The 21,518-nt window shown below is 41.1% G+C and overlaps 1 protein-coding gene across 1 annotated transcript in view; it reads right to left on the reverse strand.

The window, feature by feature from the left end:
* Nucleotides 1-21,518, reverse strand: part of PPP4R2 (protein phosphatase 4 regulatory subunit 2) — a 177,649-nt gene that overhangs the window by 850 nt on the left and 155,281 nt on the right. The window contains exons 7-8 of the mRNA XM_053720885.1: nt 17,092-17,357; nt 1-1,123 (exon numbers count right to left, since the gene is read on the reverse strand). The exon at nt 1-1,123 is cut by the window's left edge and continues 850 nt beyond it. Coding sequence (XP_053576860.1) covers nt 810-1,123; nt 17,092-17,357 — 580 coding nt within the window. The 3' untranslated portion in view covers nt 1-809. The remainder of the gene's footprint in view (nt 1,124-17,091; nt 17,358-21,518) is intronic.

The following is a 21,518-nucleotide window of genomic DNA, read 5'->3' on the forward strand; positions in this document are numbered from 1 at the left end:
CAAAATCGATATGGAAATGCTGTTGAGTGCAGTTTTTTTTTTAAAGCGCATTCTCTCATAAATAAAATGAAACATTTTAGACTCAGGCACCTCAAGAAAAGAAAAAAAAAAAGTAGAAAAATGTATAATGGTTCAATCTCTTGGAATGTGTTCATTTTTTAAACGGTTGTGTTTCCCATGATATCAAAAAGGCTTTTAATAATGGGTCATTTAAAAAAAAAAAAAAAAGCCAAAACAAATCTTTGTGGTTTGAATGTTTAGCAATATCACTCCAACCCCATTTTCATAGAAACAGGAAAAAGAAAAAAAAAATCTGTTACATTTTCCACAGTTCTTTGATATAGCTTAGTAAAGAAATCAATAGACCAAAATGCAACACTATAAATGTTTTACGTTCTGAACAAAACATGAAATGAACGGTAAAACAAAAAAAAAAGGAAAAAAAAAAAAAAAAGGGAAGAGCCATTTTTCATTCGAACTAAATTCGAAAACCCACAAAAGGGTTAAAGTTCTAACCTTCCAGTTTAAAAACTCTTTCTAAATCGTAAAAAGAAAAAAGGGGAACAAAAAAGTTGTCTATACATAAACCACTGATAAAGACAAAAACCATAAACTCTGTGGTAAGCACAGAACCTGAAGGAGTTTTCACAGTTCTTAAAACAGAGTAAATAAAGCTCATTTGGGTTTTATTCCAGAAACGTTTGTGGTTTACAATCTGCCTTTTGTAAAACTAAAAGGTCCATTTTTCTTACATATAAATCTGTTTACAGTGTAAAACCAGAGCTGTAAGGAAAATACTGTCTGTGCTATTAGTCTTGTTCCATAGGTTCCTCAGCAGCTTCTGTAGCTTCGTCACCGTTTTCCATTGTAGACTCTGATGAGACCTCAGGGGACTCCGTGCCCAAACTTCCCACATGTTCTGCCACATGGCTGTCACTGGCCGCACTACTGGATGTCACATTTACTTGAGCCTCTGCGTGCAAATCTCTTGCTGCATCAGACGGCTCAGACTCTTCCATCTGGTGACTCTCCTCAGTGGTCTCTTCTGTCACAGTTATATTATCGTTGGCGTCTTTCTCGCTTTCATCTTCAGTAGAAGACTCACTTGCTGTCATTAATGCCTCTAAAAACAAAAATATGCATTTGTCAATCTCAATAGAAACATAATTTGTACTTGTTGGATCAATGAGATTCCATTTACTCAGTGGCATAGAAAAAGGAAATGAAACACTTTCACATTCTAATTTAAAAATATTTGCAAACAAACAAAATTTATGCTTACCTGATAAATGTATTTATTTCCGGATACGGCGAGTCCACGGTATCATCAATTACTGTTGGGAATATCACTCCTGGCCAGCAGGAGGAGGCAAAGAGCACCCCAGCAAAGCTGTTATATGTCACTTCCCTTCCCACAATCCCCAGTCATTTGAACAAAGGAAAAAGGAGAAAAGGGAAATAACACAAGGTGTAGAGGTGCTTGAGGTTAAAGTTAAAAATAACCATCTTAAAATAAAGGGCGGGCCGTGGACTCACCGTATCCGAAAATAAATGTATCAGATAAGCATAAATTTAGTTTTCTTTCCTAAGATACGGTGAGTCTATGGAATCAATTACTGTTGGTAACCAATACCCAAGCTAGAGGACACTGATGATAAGGGAGGGACAAGACAGGTAACCTAAAGAGAAGGCACCACTGCTTGAAGAACCTTTCTCCCAAAAGAACCTTGGCCGAGGCAAAAATATCCAAATTTGTAAAATTTTGACAAAGACCACAAGTTGCAGCCTTGCAAATCTGTTCCACAGAATCTTCATTTTGAAAACCCAAGAAGAAGAGACAAGCCCTAGTGGAAAGAGCTGTAATTCTCTCAGGAGACTGCAGCCCAGCAGTCTCATAAGTAAAGCCAATTATACTTCTCAACCATAGAGAAAGAGAAGTAGCAGAAGCTTTCGGAACCCTTACGTTTCCCAGAGAAACAAACAGGGCAGAAGACTGGCGAAAATCCTTAGTCGCCTGAAAATAAAAATTAAAAGCACACACCACCTCCAAGTTCTGCAACAAACGTTCTTTAGCGAAAAACGACTAGGACAAAGAAAAGGAACAACAATTTCCTGATTAATACTTCTGTCCGAAACCACTTTAGGAAGGAACCTAACTTAGAACGAAGAACCGCCTCATCGGCATGAAAGATAAGATAAAGTGAATCACACTGCAAAGCTGAGAGTTCTGAGACTCTTCGAGCAGGAGAGAGCAACAAGAAACAAAACCCTATATATGGAATACAAAGGCTAAAACGGAGTCTGCTGCAAAACTTTAAAAACAAGGGTAAAGCTCCCAGGAGGAGCAACAGTCAAACACAGGCCTGATTTAAAAAAAAAAAAAAAGAAAAAGAAAAGAAAAAGGATTGCACATCTAGCACGACTGCCAGCAAAAAAGAAAATGCTGAAGTCTGACAAAAACCTTTCTACAGACCTTCCTGGAGAAAAGACAGAATTCTAGGAAACCTGACCCTACTCCAAGAGTAGCCCTTGGATTCACACCAATAAAGATATTAACAGGCTTGCAAGTCTGAAACAGACTCAGTTCTGTCTAAGCGTAGTTTTTCTGAGTCAGTAATTAAGTGTTCAATCTCCAAATAGGCAGTGTCAGAGAAACGATATTTGGATGAAAGAAGGGACCCTGAAACAGACGGTCCTTCCTCAGAGGCAGTCTCCAAGGTGAAACAAATGACATCTCCACTAGGTCTGCATACCAGATCCTGCAAGGCTACACAGGGGCTATTAGAATTACCGACGCTTTCTCCTGTTTGATACAAGCAATGACTTGTGGAAGGAGAGCAAATGGAGGAAACGGTTATGCCAGCCTGAAAACCCAGGAAACTGCCAGAGCATCTAACAGAGCAGCCTGTGGATCTCGTGACTTTGAACCATACCTTGGAAGCTTGGCATTTTGCTGAGCCGCCATCAGATTCAACGTCAGCACCCCCCATTTGAGGGTTAAATTGGTGAACACCTCTGGATGGAGTTCCCACTCCCCAGGATGAAAAGTCTGTCTGCTTAGGAAATCTGCTTCCCAGTGTCCACTCGTGTAAAGTGGATGGCAGATAAACAATTGTGAGCTTCCGCCCACTGAACAATCCAAGTCACCTCCTACATGGCTAAGGAATTCCAAGTTCCTCCCTGGTGGTTGATGTAAACCAATGAGGTGATATTGTCCGAGTGGAACCAAACTAAGGACAACGGAGACCAAACCATCAAAGCATTGTAAATCGCTCTCAACTCCAAGATATTAAAGAGGAGAGCAGACACCTCCATAATCCCTGTGCCTAAAACAAAACCCAGACTGCTTCTCAGCCCAGCAGTTTGGCGTCCGTGGTCACATCACCCAGGAATGTCTCTAGAAGCACAAGCCCTGAGACAAACTCCTGAAAAACCACTACAGGAGACACTCTTGTCAACTGATCTAGGATCTATACTCTTCCGAATGTTTCCCATTTTTATGAAAAATAGCAAAAAGAATGGTGTTCATGATAACCATCAGACCAATTCCCTCTATACCTAGAGTCACTGAAAAGTGAAGGTAACAGCAACTGTAGCTAAATCCAAAACCCCAACCTTCCGTTTGCAAGAAGGCCAAGCTATCTCCCGGACCACTAGAGCTCGCTGTTGTCCAGACAGTAGATGGCAGAGAGTAAAAGGAATAAATCCTTGATTATCTGATTTTATAAATCTTCTATATAGAGAAACTATTGAGGTCCCCAAATAAACCACCCTTGTAGATGGAACAAAAGAACTCTTTTCCAGATTAACTTCCCATCCATGGGAAAATAGATTGGACAAGATATCTTGAAAGAGAGTTTGCTCGAAGGATGACACATGAACCGTATATTGACCAAAAAGGTACCCTTGCAATACCCCAAGACCTAAAGTCTTTCTAGGATGACAAGACTCAAACTTGAGACGAGCCCGAATAATGGGAATAATAAAACATAATTTATGTAAGAACTTACCTGATAAATTCATTTCTTTCATATTAGCAAGAGTCCATGAGCTAGTGACGTATGGGATATACATTCCTACCAGGAGGGGCAAAGTTTCCCAAACCTCAAAATGCCTATAAATACACCCCTCACCACACCCACAATTCAGTTTAATGAATAGCCAAGAAGTGGGGTGATAAAGTGCGAAAGCATATAAAATAAGGAATTGGAATAATTGTGCTTTATACAAAAATCATAACCACCACAAAAAAGGGTGGGCCTCATGGACTCTTGCTAATATGAAAGAAATGAATTTATCAGGTAAGTTCTTACATAAATTATGTTTTCTTTCATGTAATTAGCAAGAGTCCATGAGCTAGTGACGTATGGGATAATGATTACCCAAGATGTGGATCTTTCCACGCAAGAGTCACTAGAGAGGGAGGGATAAAATAAAGACAGCCAATTCCTGCTGAAAATAATCCACACCCAAAATAAAGTTTAATGAAAAACATAAGCAGAAGATTCAAACTGAAACCGCTGCCTGAAGTACTTTTCTACCAAAAACTGCTTCAGAAGAAGAAAATACATCAAAATGGTAGAATTTGGTAAAAGTATGCAAAGAGGACCAAGTTGCTGCTTTGCAAATCTGATCAATCGAAGCTTCATTCCTAAACGCCCAGGAAGTAGAGACTGACCTAGTAGAATGAGCTGTAATCCTTTGAGGCGGAGTTTTACCCGACTCAACATAGGCAAGATGAATTAAAGATTTCAACCAAGATGCCAAAGAAATGGCAGAAGCTTTCTGGCCTTTTCTAGAACCGGAAAAGATAACAAATAAACTAGAAGTCTTTCGGAAAGACTTAGAGCTTTGAAATATTATGTTGAAGCTACTAACATCCAAAGAATGTAACGATTTCTCCTTAGAATTCTTAGGATTAGGACATAATGAAGGAACCACAATTTCTCTACTAATGTTGTTGGAATTCACAACTTTAGGTAAAAATTCAAAAGAAGTTCGCAACACTGCCTTATCCTGATGAAAAATCAGAAAAGGAGACTCACAAGAAAGAGCAGATAATTCAGAAACTCTTCTGGCAGAAGAGATTGCCAAAAGGAACAAAACTTTCCAAGAAAGTAATTTAATGTCCAATGAATGCATAGGTTCAAACGGAGGAGCTTGAAGAGCCCCTAGAACCAAATTCAAACTCCAAGGAGGAGAAATTGACTTAATGACAGGTTTTATACGAACCAAAGCTTGTACAAAACAATGAATATCAGGAAGATTAGCAATCTTTCTGTGAAAAAGAACAGAAAGAGCAGAGATTTGTCCTTTCAAGGAACTTGCGGACAAACCTTTATCTAAACCATCCTGAAGAAACTGTAAAATTCTTGGAATTCTAAAAGAATGCCAAGAAAAATGATGAGAAAGACACCAAGAAATATAAGTCTTCCAGACTCTATAATATATCTCTCTGGATACAGATTTACGAGCCTGTAACATAGTATTAATCACAGAGTCAGAGAAACCTCTTTGACCAAGAATCAAGCGTTCAATCTCCATACCTTTAAATTTAAGGATTTGAGATCCTGATGGAAAAAACAGAATTTATGTTTACCTGATAAATTACTTTCTCCAACGGTGTGTCCGGTCCACGGCGTCATCCTTACTTGTGGGATATTCTCTTCCCCAACAGGAAATGGCAAAGAGCCCAGCAAAGCTGGTCACATGATCCCTCCTAGGCTCCGCCTACCCCAGTCATTCGACCGACGTTAAGGAGGAATATTTGCATAGGAGAAACCATATGTTACCGTGGTGACTGTAGTTAAAGAAAATAAATTATCAGACCTGATTAAAAAAACCAGGGCGGGCCGTGGACCGGACACACCGTTGGAGAAAGTAATTTATCAGGTAAACATAAATTCTGTTTTCTCCAACATAGGTGTGTCCGGTCCACGGCGTCATCCTTACTTGTGGGAACCAATACCAAAGCTTTAGGACACGGATGAAGGGAGGGAGCAAATCAGGTCACCTAAATGGAAGGCACCACGGCTTGCAAAACCTTTCTCCCAAAAATAGCCTCAGAAGAAGCAAAAGTATCAAATTTGTAAAATTTAGAAAAAGTGTGCAGTGAAGACCAAGTCGCTGCCTTACATATCTGATCAACAGAAGCCTCGTTCTTGAAGGCCCATGTGGAAGCCACAGCCCTAGTGGAGTGAGCTGTGATTCTTTCAGGAGGCTGCCGTCCGGCAGTCTCATAAGCCAATCGGATAATGCTTTTAATCCAGAAGGAGAGAGAGGTAGAAGTTGCTTTTTGACCTCTCCGTTTACCAGAATAAACAACAAACAAAGACAAAGTTTGTCTGAAAACCTTAGTAGCTGCTAAGTAAAATTTGAGAGCACGAACTACATCCAAGTTGTGCAACAAACGTTCCTTCTTTGAAACTGGATTAGGACACAAAGAAGGCACAACTATCTCCTGGTTAATGTCTTTGTTAGAAACAACTTTTGGAAGAAAACCAGGTTTAGTACGCAAAACCACCTTATCTGCATGGAACACCAGATAAGGAGAAGAACACTGCAGAGCAGATAATTCTGAAACTCTTCTAGCAGAAGAAATTGCAACCAAAAACAAAACTTTCCAAGATAATAACTTAATATCAACGGAATGTAAGGGTTCAAACGGAACCCCCTGAAGAACTGAAAGAACTAGGTTGAGACTCCAAGGAGGAGTCAAAATTTTGTAAACAGGCTTGATTCTAACCAGAGCCTGAACAAAGGCTAGAACATCTGGCACAGCTGCCAGCTTTTTGTGAAGTAACACAGACAAGGCAGAAATCTGTCCCATCAAGGAACTTGCAGATAATCCTTTTTCCAATCCTTCTCGAAGGAAGGATAGACTCTTAGGAATCTTAACCTTGTCCCAAGGGAATCCTGCAGATTCACACCAACAGATATACCAAATTATGTGGTAATTTTCTGGTTACAGGCTTTCAGGCCTGAACAAGAGTATTAATAACAGAATCTGAGAACCCTCGCTTTGATAAGATCAAGCGTTCAATCTCCAAGCAGTCAGCTGGAGTGGGTCGAACGGACCTAGAACAAGAAGGTCTCGTCTCAAAGGTAGCTTCCATGGTGGAGCCGATGACATATTCACCAGATCTGCATACCAAGTCCTGCGTGGCCACGCAGGAGCTATCAAAATCACCGACGCCCTCTCCTGATTGATCCTGGCTACCAGCCTGGGGATGAGAGGAAACGGCGGGAACACATAAGCTAGTTTGAAGGTCCAAGGTGCTACTAGTGCATCCACTAGAGCCGCCTTGGGATCCCTGGATCTGTACCCGTAGTAAGGAACTCTGAAGTTCTGACGAGAGGCCATCAGATCCATGTCTGGAATGCCCCACGGTTGAGTGACTTGGGCAAAGATTTCCGGATGGAGTTCCCACTCCCCCGGATGCAATGTCTGACGACTCAGAAAATCCGCTTCCCAATTTTCCACTCCTGGGATGTGGATAGCAGACAGGTGGCAGGAGTGAGACTCCGCCCATAGAATGATTTTGGTCACTTCTTCCATCGCTAGGGAACTCCTTGTTCCCCCCTGATGGTTGATGTATGAACTTGGCCCTCGCTAGCTGAGGCCAAGCTTTGAGAGCATTGAATATCGCTCTCAGTTCCAGAATATTTATCGGTAGAAGAGATTCTACCCGAGACCAAAGACCCTGAGCTTTCAGGGATCCCCAGACCGCGCCCCAGCCCATCAGACTGGCGTCGGTCGTGACAATGACCCACTCTGGTCTGCGGAAGGTCATCCCTTGTGACAGGTTGTCCAGGGACAGCCACCAACGGAATGAGTCTCTGGTCCTCTGATTTACTTGTATCTTCGGAGACAAGTCTGAATAGTCCCCATTCCACTGACTGAGCAGGAACAGTTGTAATGGTCTTAGATGAATGCGCACAAAAGGAACTATGTCCATTGCCGCTACCATCAAACCTATCACTTCCATGCACTGCGCTATGGAAGGAAGAGGAACGGAATGAAGTATCCGACAAGAGTCTAGAAGTTTTGTTTTTCTGGCTTCTGTCAGAAAAATCCTCATTTCTAAGGAGTCTATTATAGTTCCCAAGAAGGGAACCCTCGTTGACGGAGATAGAGAACTCTTTTCCACGTTCACTTTCCATCCGTGAGATCTGAGAAAGGCCAGGACAATGTCCGTGTGAGCCTTTACTTGAGGAAGGGACGACGCTCGAATCAGAATGTCGTCCAAGTAAGGTACTACAGCAATGCCCCTTGGTCTTAGCACCGCCAGAAGGGACCCTAGTACCTATGAGAAAATCCTAGGAGCAGTGGCTAATCCGAAAGAAAACGCCACGAACTGGAAATGCTTGTCCAGGAATTCAAACCTTAGGAACCGATGATGTTCCTTGTGGATAGGAATATGTAGATACGCATCCTTGAAATCCACCTTGGTCATGAATTGACCTTCCTGGATGGAAGGAAGAAGTGTTCGAATGGTTTCCATCTTGAACGATGGAACCTTGAGAAACTTGTTCAAGATCTTGAGATCTAAGATTGGTCTGAACGTTCCCTCTTTTTTGGGAACTATGAACAGATTGGAGTAGAACCCCATCCCTTGTTCTCCTAATGGAACAGGATGAATCACTCCCATTTTTAGCAGGTCTTCTACCCAATGTAAGAATGCCTGTCTTCTTATGTGGTCTGAAGACAACTGAGACCTGTGGAACCTCCCCCTTGGAGGAAGCCCCTTGAACTCCAGAGAATAACCTTGGGAGACTATTTCTAGCGCCCAAGGGTCCAGAACATCTCTTGCCCCAGCCTGAGCGAAGAGAGAGAGTCTGCCCCCCACCAGATCCGGTCCCGGATCGGGGGCCCGCATTTCATGCTGTCTTGGTAGCAGTGGCAGGTTTCCTGGCCTGCTTTCCTTTGTTCCAGCCTTGCATAGGTCTCCAGGCTGGATTGGCTTGAGAAGTATTACCTTCCTGCTTAGAGGACGTAGCCCTTGGGGCTGATCCGTTTCTGCGAAAGGGACGAAACTTAGGTTTATTTTTGGTCTTGAAAAGACCTATCCTGAGGAAGGGCGTGGCCCTTGCCCCCAGTGATATCAGAGATAATCTCTTTCAAGTCAGGGCCAAAGAGTGTTTTCCCCTTGAAAGGAATGTCAAGCAATTTGTTCTTGGAAGACGCATCCGCTGCCCAAGATTTTAACCAAAGCGCTCTGCGCCACAATAGCAAACCCAGAATTTTTTCGCCGCTAACCTAGCCAATTGCAAGGTGGCGTCTAGGGTGAAAGAATTAGCCAATTTAAGAGCACGAATTCTGTCCATAATCTCCTCATAAGAAGAAGAATTACTAATAATCGCCTTTCCTAGCTCATCAAACTAGAAACACGCGGCTGCAGTGACAGGGACAATGCATGCAATTGGTTGTAGAAGGGAACCTTGCTGAACAAACATCTTTAGCAGACCTTCTAATTTTTTATCCATAGGATCTTGGAAAGCACAACTATCTTCTATGGGTATAGTGGCGCGCTTGTGTAGAGTAGAAACCGCCCCCTCGACCTTGGGGACTGTCTGCCATCAGTCCTTTCTGGTGTCGACTATAGGAAAACAATTTTATAAATATGGGGGGAGGTACTAAAGGTATACCGGGCCTGTCCCATTCTGTACTAACAATGTACGCCACCCGCTTGGATATAGGAAAAGCTTCGGGGGGCCCCGGGGCCTCTAAGAACTTTTCCATTTTACATAGTGGTTCTGGAATGACCAGATAATCACAATCATCCAAATTGGATAACACCTCCTTAAGCAGAGCGCGGAGATGTTCCAACTTAAATTTAAAAGTAATCACATCAGGTTCAGCTTGTTGAGAAATGTTTCCTGAATCTGAAATTTCTCCCTCAGACAAAACCTCCCTGGCACCCTCAGACTGGTGTAGGGGCCCTTCAGAAACCATATCATCAGCGTTCTCATGCTCTACAGAATTTTCTAAAACAGAGCAGTCGCGCTTTCACTGATAAGTGGGCATATTGGCTAAAATGTTTTTGATAGAATTATCCATTACAGCCGTTAAATGTTGCATAGTAAGGAGTATTGGCGCACTAGATGTACTAGGGGCCTCCTGTATGGGCAAGACTGGTGTAGACGAAGGAGGGGATGATGCAGTACCATGCTTACTCCCCTCACTTGAGGAATCATCTTGGGCATCATTTTTACTAAATTTTTTTATGACATAAAATACATATAGTTAAATGAGAAGGAACCTTGGTTTCCCCACAGTCAGAACACAATCTATCTGGTAGTTCAGACATGTTAAACAGGCATAAACTTGATAACAAAGCACAAAAAACGTTTTAAAATAAAACCGTTACTGTCACTTTAAATTTTAAACTAAAACACACTTTATTACTGCAATTGCGAAAAAGTATGAAGGAATTGTTCAAAATTCACCAAAATTTCACCACAGTGTCTTAAAGCCTTAAAAGTATTGCACACCAAATTTGGAAGCTTTAACCCTTAAAATAACGGAACCGGAGCCGTTTTTATATTTAACCCCTTTACAGTCCCTGGAATCTGCTTTGCTGAGACCCAACCAAGCCCAAAGGGGAATACGATACCAAATGATGCCTTCAGAAAGACCTTTCTATGTATCAGAGCTCCACACACATGCAGCTGCATGCCATGCTGTCCTCAAAAACAAGTGCGCCATACCGGCGCGAAAATGAGGCTCTGACTATGATTAGGGAAAGCCCCTAAAGAATAAGGTGTCAAAAACAGTGCCTGCCGATATAATCATATCAAAATACCCAGAATAAATGATTCCTCAAGGCTAAATATGTGTTAATAATGAATCGATTTAGCCCAGAAAAAGTCTACAGTCTTAATAAGCCCTTGTGAAGCCCTTATTTACTATCTTAATAAACATGGCTTACCGGATCCCATAGGGAAAATGACAGCTTCCAGCATTACATCGTCTTGTTAGAATGTGTCATACCTCAAGCAGTAAGAGACTGCACACTGTTCCCCCAACTGAAGTTAATTGCTCTCAACAGTCCTGTGTGGAACAGCCATGGATTTTAGTTACGGTGCTAAAATCATTTTCCTCATACAAACAGAAATCTTCATCTCTTTTCTGTTTCTGAGTAAATAGTACATACCAGCACTATTTTAAAATAACAAACTCTTGATTGAATAATAAAAACTACAGTTAAACACTAAAAAACTCTAAGCCATCTCCGTGGAGATGTTGCCTGTACAACGGCAAAGAGAATGACTGGGGTAGGCGGAGCCTAGGAGGGATCATGTGACCAGCTTTGCTGGGCTCTTTGCCATTTCCTGTTGGGGAAGAGAATATCCCACAAGTAAGGATGACGCCGTGGACCGGACACACCTATGTTGGAGAAAAGGACCTTGCGACAGAAGGTCTGGTCGTAGCGGAAGAGTCCACGGATGGCAAGAGGCCATCCGGACAAGATCCGCATACCAAAACCTGTGAGGCCATGCCGGAGCTACCAGCAGAACGAGCATTCCTTCAGAATCTTGGAGATTACTCTTGGAAGAAGAACTAGAGGCGGAAAGATATAAGCAGGATGATACTTCCAAGGAAGTGATAATGCATCCACTGCTTCCGCCTGAGGATCCCGGGATCTGGACAGATACCTGGGAAGTTTCTTGTTTAGATGAGACGCCATCAGATCTATTTCTGGAAGCTCCCATATTTGAACAATCTGAAGAAATACCTCTGGGTGAATAGACCATTCGCCCGGATGCAACGTTTGGCGACTGAGATAATCCGCTTCCCAATTGTCTATACCTGGGATATGAACCGCAGAGATTAGACAGGAGCTGGATTCCGCCCAAACCAGAATTTGAGATACTTCTTTCATAGCCAGAGGACTGTGAGTCCCTCCTTGATGATTGATGTATGCCACAGTTGTGACATTGTCTGTCTGAAAACAAATGAACGATTCTCTCTTCAGAAGAGGCCAAGACTGAAGAGCTCTGAAATTGCACGGAGTTCCAAAATATTGATCGGTAATCTCACCTCCTGAGATTCCCAAACAGCTCCCCAACCTGTGAGACTTGCATCTGTTGAAATTACAGTCCAGGTCGGAAGCACAAAAGAAGCCCCCTGAATTAAACGATGGTGATCTGTCCACCACGTTAGAGAGTGTCGTACAATCGGTTTTAAAGATATTAATTGAGATATCTTTGTGTAATCCCTGCACCATTGATTCAGCATACAGAGCTGAAGAGGTCGCATGTGAAAACGAGCAAAGGGGATCGCGTTCGATGCAGCAGTCATAAGACCTAGAATTTCCATGCATAAGGCTACCGAAGGGAATGATTGTGACTGAAGGTTTCGACAAGCTGAAATCAATTTTAGACGTCTCTTGTCTGTTAAAGACAGAGTCATGGACACTGAATCTATCTGGAAACCCAGAAAAGTTACCCTTGTCTGAGGAATCAATGAACTTTTTGGTAAATTGATCCTCCAACCATGATCTTGAAGAAACAACACAAGTCGATTCGTATGAGATTCTGCTAAATGTAAAGACTGAGCAAGTACCAAGATATCGTCCAAATAAGGAAATACCACAATACCCTGTTCTCTGATTACAGACAGAAGGGCACCGAGAACCTTTGTAAAAATTCTTGGAGCTGTAGCTAGGCCAAACGGCAGAGCCACAAACTGGTAATGCTTGTCCAGAAAAGAGAATCTCAGGAACTGATAATGATCTGGATGAATCGGAATATGCAGATAAGCATCCTGTAAATCTATTGTGGACATATAATGCCCTTGCTGAACAAAAGGCAAGATAGTCCTTACAGTTACCATTTTGAACGTTGGTATCCTTACATAACGATTCAATATTTTTAGATCCAGAACTGGTCTGAAGGAATTCTCCTTCTTTGGTACAATGAAGAGATTTGAATAAAACCCCATCCCCTGTTCCAGAACTGGAACTGGCATAATTACTCCAGCCAACTCTAGATCTGAAACACAATTCAGAAATGCTTGAGCTTTCACTGGATTTACTGGGAAAGAAAAAATCTCTTTGCAGGAGGTCTCATCTTGAAACCAATTCTGTACCCTTCTGAAACAATGTTCTGAATCCAAAGATTGTGAACAGAATTGATCCAAATTTCTTTGAAAAAACGTAACCTGCCCCCTACCAGCTGAGCTGGAATGAGGGCCGCACCTTCATGTGGACTTAGAAGCAGGCTTTGCCTTTCTAGAAGGCTTGGATTTATTCCAGACTGGAGAAGCACAAACTTACTTCACCACCTCCATAGGAGGCAAAGTTTGTAAAACTGAATTGTGGGTGTGGTGAGGGGTGTATTTATAGGCATTTTGAGGTTTGGGAAACTTTGCCCCTCCTGGTAGGAATGTATATCCCATACGTCACTAGCTCATGGACTCTTGCTAATTACATGAAAGAAATACACATTCTTCAGGTCTATGTTAGTCATGAACAGGCCCTCTTGAACCAAAGGAGAATGGATACTACTTTGAAAGGTCAGAACCTGAGAAACTTGAGGAAAATACCTAGATCCCGTTCCCAAACTGGGACTATCATTCCCAGGGAGGAGAGTCCTGAACCCAGTTCAAGGAAAGCCTCTTATCATACCTGGATTGCAGATACTCTAGGAGGAGAAATCTGCCCCTGGGAGGGAAGCTTAGATTGGACTCCAAAAGACATGACTGACCTTGCAGAAAGAAGAAAACTTTCCTTTAGTCTTAATCTCTTGACATGAGGTAGAAAAACCCTTTTTCACCCGTAAAGTCAGAGGATAATCTTGCCAGACCAAGTCCAAACAAGGTCTCATCCTTGAAAGGAAACTCCAGAAGCATGGATTTGGGGGAAAACATAAAATATTGAACCTGCAACTGCAGAACTATATAGCCTAGACTGTACCACTAAGCCACAGGCAGGCTTCCCAGCTGAACAAGATTTCAGCCACAATGCCCGGCGGGCTAGCACAGCAAGTTTAATAAGACAAGGCATTGCTCTAAATGAACAAATAACCTCCAGCTTCTTATCCATGGATCCGTAAAAGAGCAGCTACCCCCCATAGGGATCAAAGTTCTGAGCCATAGTAGAAAGCTCCCCTCTATACTTAGGGCACTGTGCATTTTAATGGAGTCAGTGGCAGGAAAATCCTTTAAAGGACAGGAGACCGGGAGAGAGGTATCCCTAGCTTCTCCTATTCCTGTGAAACTATCCAAGGCATGTATAGAAAAACATTTCCTCATTCGAAAGATCATCATAGAAATGATAAGTTTACCAAACTTCCAAGGGTTGACAACGAAAGGGGTATCAAAGTCGTCCAAGTAGCTAAAACCTCCTTTAACAGTAAACGAGGTATGCAAGCATACATCTGAAGGCCACTTCAACATCAGATGAAGGCATTATACTGTCCAAATCTGAGACTTTACCCTCAAAAGCTACCGGCGAATCCTCTTCACCACACTTAGGAGAGAGAACAAACTGAAGCAGAATGTGGAGCAGAAACCTCACTATCTGAATTTTTCATTTCCTCTTGCGTTTTCCCTGTAGGAAAGAAAAAGCAGAAAAAGCTACAGATATCACAGAGGATACCCGAGCTGCAAAATCTACAGGCAAATATACTCCTCCAGGAGATTGAGAGGAACCACAGGGCACTGCATGTGATGCCGTAGAGGCTTGGGACGTTTAAGGAGAAAGCTGTGGCATTGCCTGAACAGCATCAACCTGGGAGACATCAGGGTAAGCGGGCAACAATCTGTGCATCCAAAAGCCTTGGCTAAAAATGCAGCACAGAAAGCATAGACAAATTATACATTTCACAATTTGTGCTGAAAAACAAGAGGCTCAAACAAAACTTTCATTTTTCAGAAAAATCATACTAAAAATATGAGGGACAGAATGTTTATTAGATCCTCAAGAGCCAACAATAAGGTATTCCTAGGAACAGACCCCTGTTCCATACCAGAACATACATTTCAAAACACACATGGTTGTGTAAAAAGGCTAAGATGTTTAACACGAAATCATAGAGTAAGACAATATATTTATAAAAACCTTAACTTAAGGTATTATACATAATGTCTCAGCTTGTTAATACTGTAATTGATTAAAACACTCAAGAGACTCTATCATGACGGCCTCTATGTAGGAAGTACCATACTAAAAACCTATGTTATGCACCTAGTTATATAACCGGGAGAATACCGGACCATCCGACAGGAGAATTATGCCACTCAAATTATACTCCCCCACAGCAGAACAAGAACACAGCCCCGTTCTCAGCCGGAGAACAAGGCGGTGTTCTTCTGCAGATGCAGCAAACTCTTAAAATGGCGCCTCTCTTCACTAAGAAGGAGGCAGGGCCAAACATTGTAGGAGATGAAGCAGTTTACATCGCGCTGTCTAATAAAAAAAACATACCGCAGTAAAGATACAATGATCACAGTACCACTCCACTTTTATAAATAGCGAACTGAAATGGCATATTAGCTCCATAGGAATGGCGCCTAAAATGCAAAGCGCGCTCTCCTAATAACTTTAGATCACAAAACTTTCTTCATACCCTAAATGTCTTTCGAAGACAGTGACACTCTTATTGCCTGGGCTGTTTCAACCCTGGCTATACACAGCGTAATTCATAAACAGAGACTTTGCCAAGGCTTTAGTTTAATAAGCTAGAATTGCTCTACATTTCACCCTGATAAAAATGGAGCCAAATTGAGGATTAACACCTTCCTACCCTGAAGGAAATTAGGCCTGTCTCCATATCACATGTTAAAAAGTGCCTAATCTCTGCCATAAAACCTTCCTCAAGAAAGATTGTGTCCCCCAAAGTAACTGCAGGTTTAAGTCTTAACCCATTAAGTGCCAGCCTCCTAGTCGCAGAAGATAAAAGACCCATACCTGCTCATCCAGCTGTCCGGCAGGAGGACAGCTCACCCAGCATGAAAGGAAGCCACTCCCTACAGAGATTTGTGACAAACCAGAAAGAACAGAGTAAACCTACTCAGGCTTTCTATACAAGGGCAGCAACATGTTAGGAAAACGCAGGGAAGCCCACTTCACAAGTTCCTAACTGCTTAAAAGCCATCACTGCCCTACTGCAGAAACTATCGTGGAGTATGGCTATACCCAATCTTGAGAGGAAAGATCAGAGCAAACCTACTCTGGCTTTCAAAATAATAAAATCTTGATTGAAGTGAAATAAATCCATTTTCTTCAGCACCAAAACTTCACCTCCTCCTTGCACCAAAGAGAATGACTGGGAATAGTGGAAAGGGTAGCGACATTTAACAGCTTTGCTGGGGTGCTCTTTGCCTCCTCCTGCTGGCCAGGAGTGATATTTCCCACAGTAATTGATTCCGTGGACTCACCGTATATTAGGAAAGATAAAACACTTTACTTATTTTGCTTTATAGGGTTTTCCTCTCTAAATGGCTTTAGCAGCCGTGATACGATAACATGCGGATAATAAAATGACAGTGGCTAGACTTGAATATTCCAGTAACTACTCATGGTTGGCATTTGAAGAACAAGGTACTAAGGTATTTACAAATAACTGCCTACCACAGTAACTACAGCAGTTAGAAGTATACATCCTACCAATTCAAATGTATGGGCTGGCTCTTAGATTTTGAGCAATATTTTTGATTTATATTTGAGCCAGGTGTTTAAGAATAGCATTATTATAACAGGGCTTACCAAAGCCTGGGAAGCTAGAACTGGCAATTGAAATGCTAACTCTAGCTCCATGTTTTATACATTATTCTACATATATCTGTATAAAGAAACCCTTGCATGTTTCTAAAAATACAGAATCAAATTGTTTAGCTCCCCTTTCTAAGTAATTTTTATGCAAGTTCAAGGTTTCAGTTTTTAAAATAATGATATTCTTTTAAAACAATACTTTATAACCTCTAAACCTGTTTAAGCCCCTGCAGGCTGCCTTTTATCTCAGTGCTTTTTATTAGGTTTTTACCTGGGGAATTGGTATTAAATGGATTTTTTTTTTTTTTTTTTTTAAGTTCAGAGTAATCAGGTACATCACAGCAAATCCAGTTAATACATGCATGAAATATACCTTCGTCTAGAGCTTGTTCAGCTTCACAGCCTTCTTTTTCCTCTTCCTCCTCATCTTCCACACTAGTAGAAACACATTCAGCTTCCTCTGACATGTCTGTGGAGGACTCGTCGTGAGAAGTCTGGTGACTGTCAGATGTATCCTCGTCGTCCGTTTCAAATTTTAATCTCTTCACTTCATGTCCTTGCGTCTCCCCTGGGTCGTCCCCTGCGCGTTTAGTTTTTACAGTACTTGAAGGAGATTCCTCGTCAGATGATGGTGAGTCACTGAGGACAAGAATAGTAAACAATAAAACTCGTTATGATGATTGCCAAAATAAACCATTGTTCACATTAGCAGAACTTCCGTAAACCATATATACAATAACTTTTCCTTCCGTTTTTGAAAGTTGTTTAAAACTATACTGTATGTTCTATCTGAATCATGAAAGAAAAAAGGTTGGGTTCCATAAAGTAACACAAATCACACTTCAACAATCGAATACAGGGATTAGTGATGTCAGAGTGAGGGGGCGAACTCCTGGGGTGGAGCGGCGTTTGTGTAAAACAGGATTGATATTTGTTACAATCCAGCACCATCCTCTACTTTGAGCTTTGATACAAAGTACATGAGTACCAATATCGATTTAGACCTTTAGTGCCCATTATTTTAAAGGTCTTCGTAAAAAACATAATTTATGTAATTTTTCATATTGGCAAGAGTCCATGAGCTAGCGACGTATGGGATATACAATCCTACCAGGAGGGGCAACGTTTCCCAAACCTCAAAATGCCTACAAATACACCCCTCGCCACACCCATAATTCAGTTTAACGAATAGCCAAGAAGTGGGGTAATAAAGAAAGGAGTAAAAAAGCATAAACAAAGGAATTGGAATAATTGTGCTTTATACAAAAAAAATAATAACCACCATAAAAAGGATGGGCCTCATGGACTCTTGCCAATATGAAAGAAATGAATTTATCAGGTAAATTCTTACATAAATTATGTTTTCTTTCATGTAATTGGCAAGAGTCCATGAGCTAGTGACGTATGGGATAGCAAATACCCAAGATGTGGAACTCCACGCAAGAGTCACTAGAGAGGGAGGGATGAAAAATCAAGACAGCCAATTCCGCTGAAAAAATGAATCCACAACCCAAATCATAAGTTTTAATCTTATAATGGAAAAGAAAAAAACTGAAACAGCTGCCTGAAGAACTTTTCTACCAAAAACTGCTTCTGAAGAAGAGAAAACATCAAAATGGTAGAATTTAGTAAATGTATGCAAAGAAGACCAAGTTGCTTTGCAAATCTGATCAACTGAAGCTTCATTCTTAAAAGCCAAGGAAGTGGAAACTGAGCTAGTAGAATGAGCTGTAATCCTGAGGCGGGGATTTACCCGACTCCAAATAAGCGTGATGAATCAGAAGCTTTAACCAAGATGCCAAAGAAATGGCAGAAGCCTTCTGACCTTTCCTAGAACCAGAAAAGATAATAGACTAGAAGTCTTCCTGAAAACTTTAGTAGCTTCAACATAATATTTCAAAATTCTCACCACATCCAAAGAATGTAAAGATCTTTCAAAAGAATTCTTAGGATGGGGACACAAAGAAGGGACAACAATTTCCCTACTAATGTTGTTGGAATTCACTACTTTAGCTAAGAATTTAAATGAAGTCCGCAAAACTGCCTTATCCTGATGAAAAATCAGAAAAGGAGACTCACAAGAAAGAGCAGATAATTCAGAAACTCTTCTAGCAGAAGAGATGGCCAAAAGAAACAACACTTTCCAAGAAAGCAATTTAATGCAATTGTCCAAAGAATGCATAGTTCCAAAATATTGATTGGTAATCTCGCCTCTTGAGATTCCCAAACCCCTTGTGCTGTCAGAGATCCCCAGACAGCTCCCCAACCTGAAAGACTCGCATCTGTTGTGATCACAGTCCAGGCTGGATGAACAAAAGAGGCCCCTTGAACCATACGATGGTGATCTAACCACCAAGTCAGAGATAGTCGAACATTGGGTTTTAAGGATATTAATTGTGATATCCTTGTATAATCCCTGCACCATTGGTTCAGCATTCAAAGCTGAAGAGGTCTCATGTGAAAACGAGCAAAGGGGATAGCGTCCTATGCTGCAGTCATGAGACCTAAAACCTCCATGCACATAGCTACTGAAGGGAATGACTGAGATTGAAGGTTCCGACAGCCTGCAACCAATTTCAGACGTCTCTTGTCTGTTAGAGACAAAGTCATGGATACTGAATCTATCTGGAAACCTAACAAGGTTACCCTTGTCTGAGGAATCAAAGAACTTTTTGGTAAATTGATCCTCCAACCATGTCTTTGAAGAAACAACACTAGTTGATTTGTGTGAAATTCTGCGGAAGGTAAAGACTGAGCAAGTACCAAGATATCGTCCAAATAAGGAAACACCGCAATACCCCGATTACAGAGAGTAGGGCACTGAGAACCTTTCAAAAGATCCTTGGAGCTGTCGCTAGGCCAAAAAGGAAGAACAAATTGGTAATGCTTGTCTAGAAAAGAGAATCTCAGGAACTGATAGTGATCTGGATGAATCGGAATATGAAGATATGCATCCTGTAAGTCTATTGTGAACATATAATGCCCTTGCTGAACAAAAGGCAGAATAGTCCTTATAGTCACCATTTTGAATGTTGGTACTCTTACATAACGATTCAAGACTTTTAGATCCAGAACTGGTCTGAATGAATTTTCTCTCTTTGGGACAATGAATAGATTTGAATAAAACCCAAGACTCTGTTCCAGAAAAGGAACTGGCACGATTACCCCAGATAACTCCAGGTCTGAAACACACTTTAGGAAAGCCTGTACTTTCTCTGGGTTCAGAGGAAACTTCTCACAGACGGTCTTACTCTGAAACCTATTCTGTACCCCTGAGAGACAATGTTCTGAATACAATGATTTTGGACTGAATTTATCCAAACATCCTTGAAAATTTTTAATCTGCCCCCTACCAGCTGGGCTAGAATGAGGGCCGCACCTTCATGCGGACTTGGGGGCTGGTTTAGATCTCTTAAATGGCTTGGATTTATTCCAGATTGAGGAAGGCTTCCAATTGGAGACATATTCCTTAGGGGAAGGATTAGGTTTCTGTTCCTTATTTTGTCAAAAGGAACGAAAACGGTTAGAAGCTTTAAATTTACCCTTTTTTATCCTGAGGCAAAAAAGCTCCCTTCCCCCCCAGTGACAGTTGAAATTATAGAATCCAACTGAGAACCAAATCATTTATTACCTTGGAAAGAAAGAGATAGCAATGTCTATTTAGAAGTCATATCAGCATTCCAAGATTTAAGCCATAAAGCTCTTCTAGCTAAAATAGCTAAAGACATATATCTAACATCAATTCTGATGATATCAAAAATGGCATCACAAATTAAATTATTAGCATGTTGAATTAATTTAACAATGCTATACACACATTATGATACTTGTTGCGCTTACGTTTCCAACCAAAAAGTTGAGGCAGCTGCAACATCAGCCAAAGAAATAGCAGGCGTAAGAAGATGGCCTGAACATAAATAAGCTTTCCTTAGATAAGCTTCCTATCTAAAGGATCTTTAAAAGAAGTACCAGTAGAAATGGCCCCATCAACTTTGGGGATCTTTTCCCAAAACACCAATCTATCAGTAGGCAAATGATACAATTTTTTAAACCTTAAAGAAGGAGTAAAAGTACCCAGTCTATTCCATTACTTTGAAATCATATCTGAAATGGCATCAAACTGGAAAAACCTCTGGAATAACTACATGAGGTTTATAAACCGAATTTAAAACGTTTACTAGTTTTAGTATCAAGAGGACTAGTCTTCTCCATATCTAATGCAATCAACACTTCTTTTAATAAAGAACAAATATACTCCATTCTAAATAAGAGGATTTGTCAGTGTCAATATCTGAGGCAGGATCCTTCTGAATGGAATCAGAAATAAATTCTCTTAAATTTACAGGAATATCCTGAGCATTAGATGTTGATGTACCAGCAACGTGAAATGAACTACTACTGATGGAAACATTCTCTGCATGTAAAAGTTTATCATGACAACTATTACAAACCACAGCTGGAAGAACAGTTACCACAAGTTTGCAACAAATGCACTTAGCTTTGGTAGAATCGATATCGGGCAGCAGGATTCCAGTAGTAGATTCTGAGACAGGATCAGATTGAGACAACTTGCCGTATGTAAAAGAAAAAAAACATATAAAGCAAAATAATCAATTTCCTTATATGACAGTTTCAGGAATGAGCAAAAATATAAACAGAATAGGCCTCTGACATAGAAAAAAAGACCAGAGGCAAAAGGAATGAGGTCTTAAATAATGAAAAAATGTTTGGCGCCAAGTATGACGCACCACAAACTGAAAAACATATTTTGGCGCCAAAAACGTCCGAAACGAAACTCGA

This window comes from Bombina bombina, chromosome 7, assembly GCF_027579735.1.
Source record: "Bombina bombina isolate aBomBom1 chromosome 7, aBomBom1.pri, whole genome shotgun sequence".
Lineage (NCBI taxonomy): Eukaryota > Metazoa > Chordata > Amphibia > Anura > Bombinatoridae > Bombina > Bombina bombina.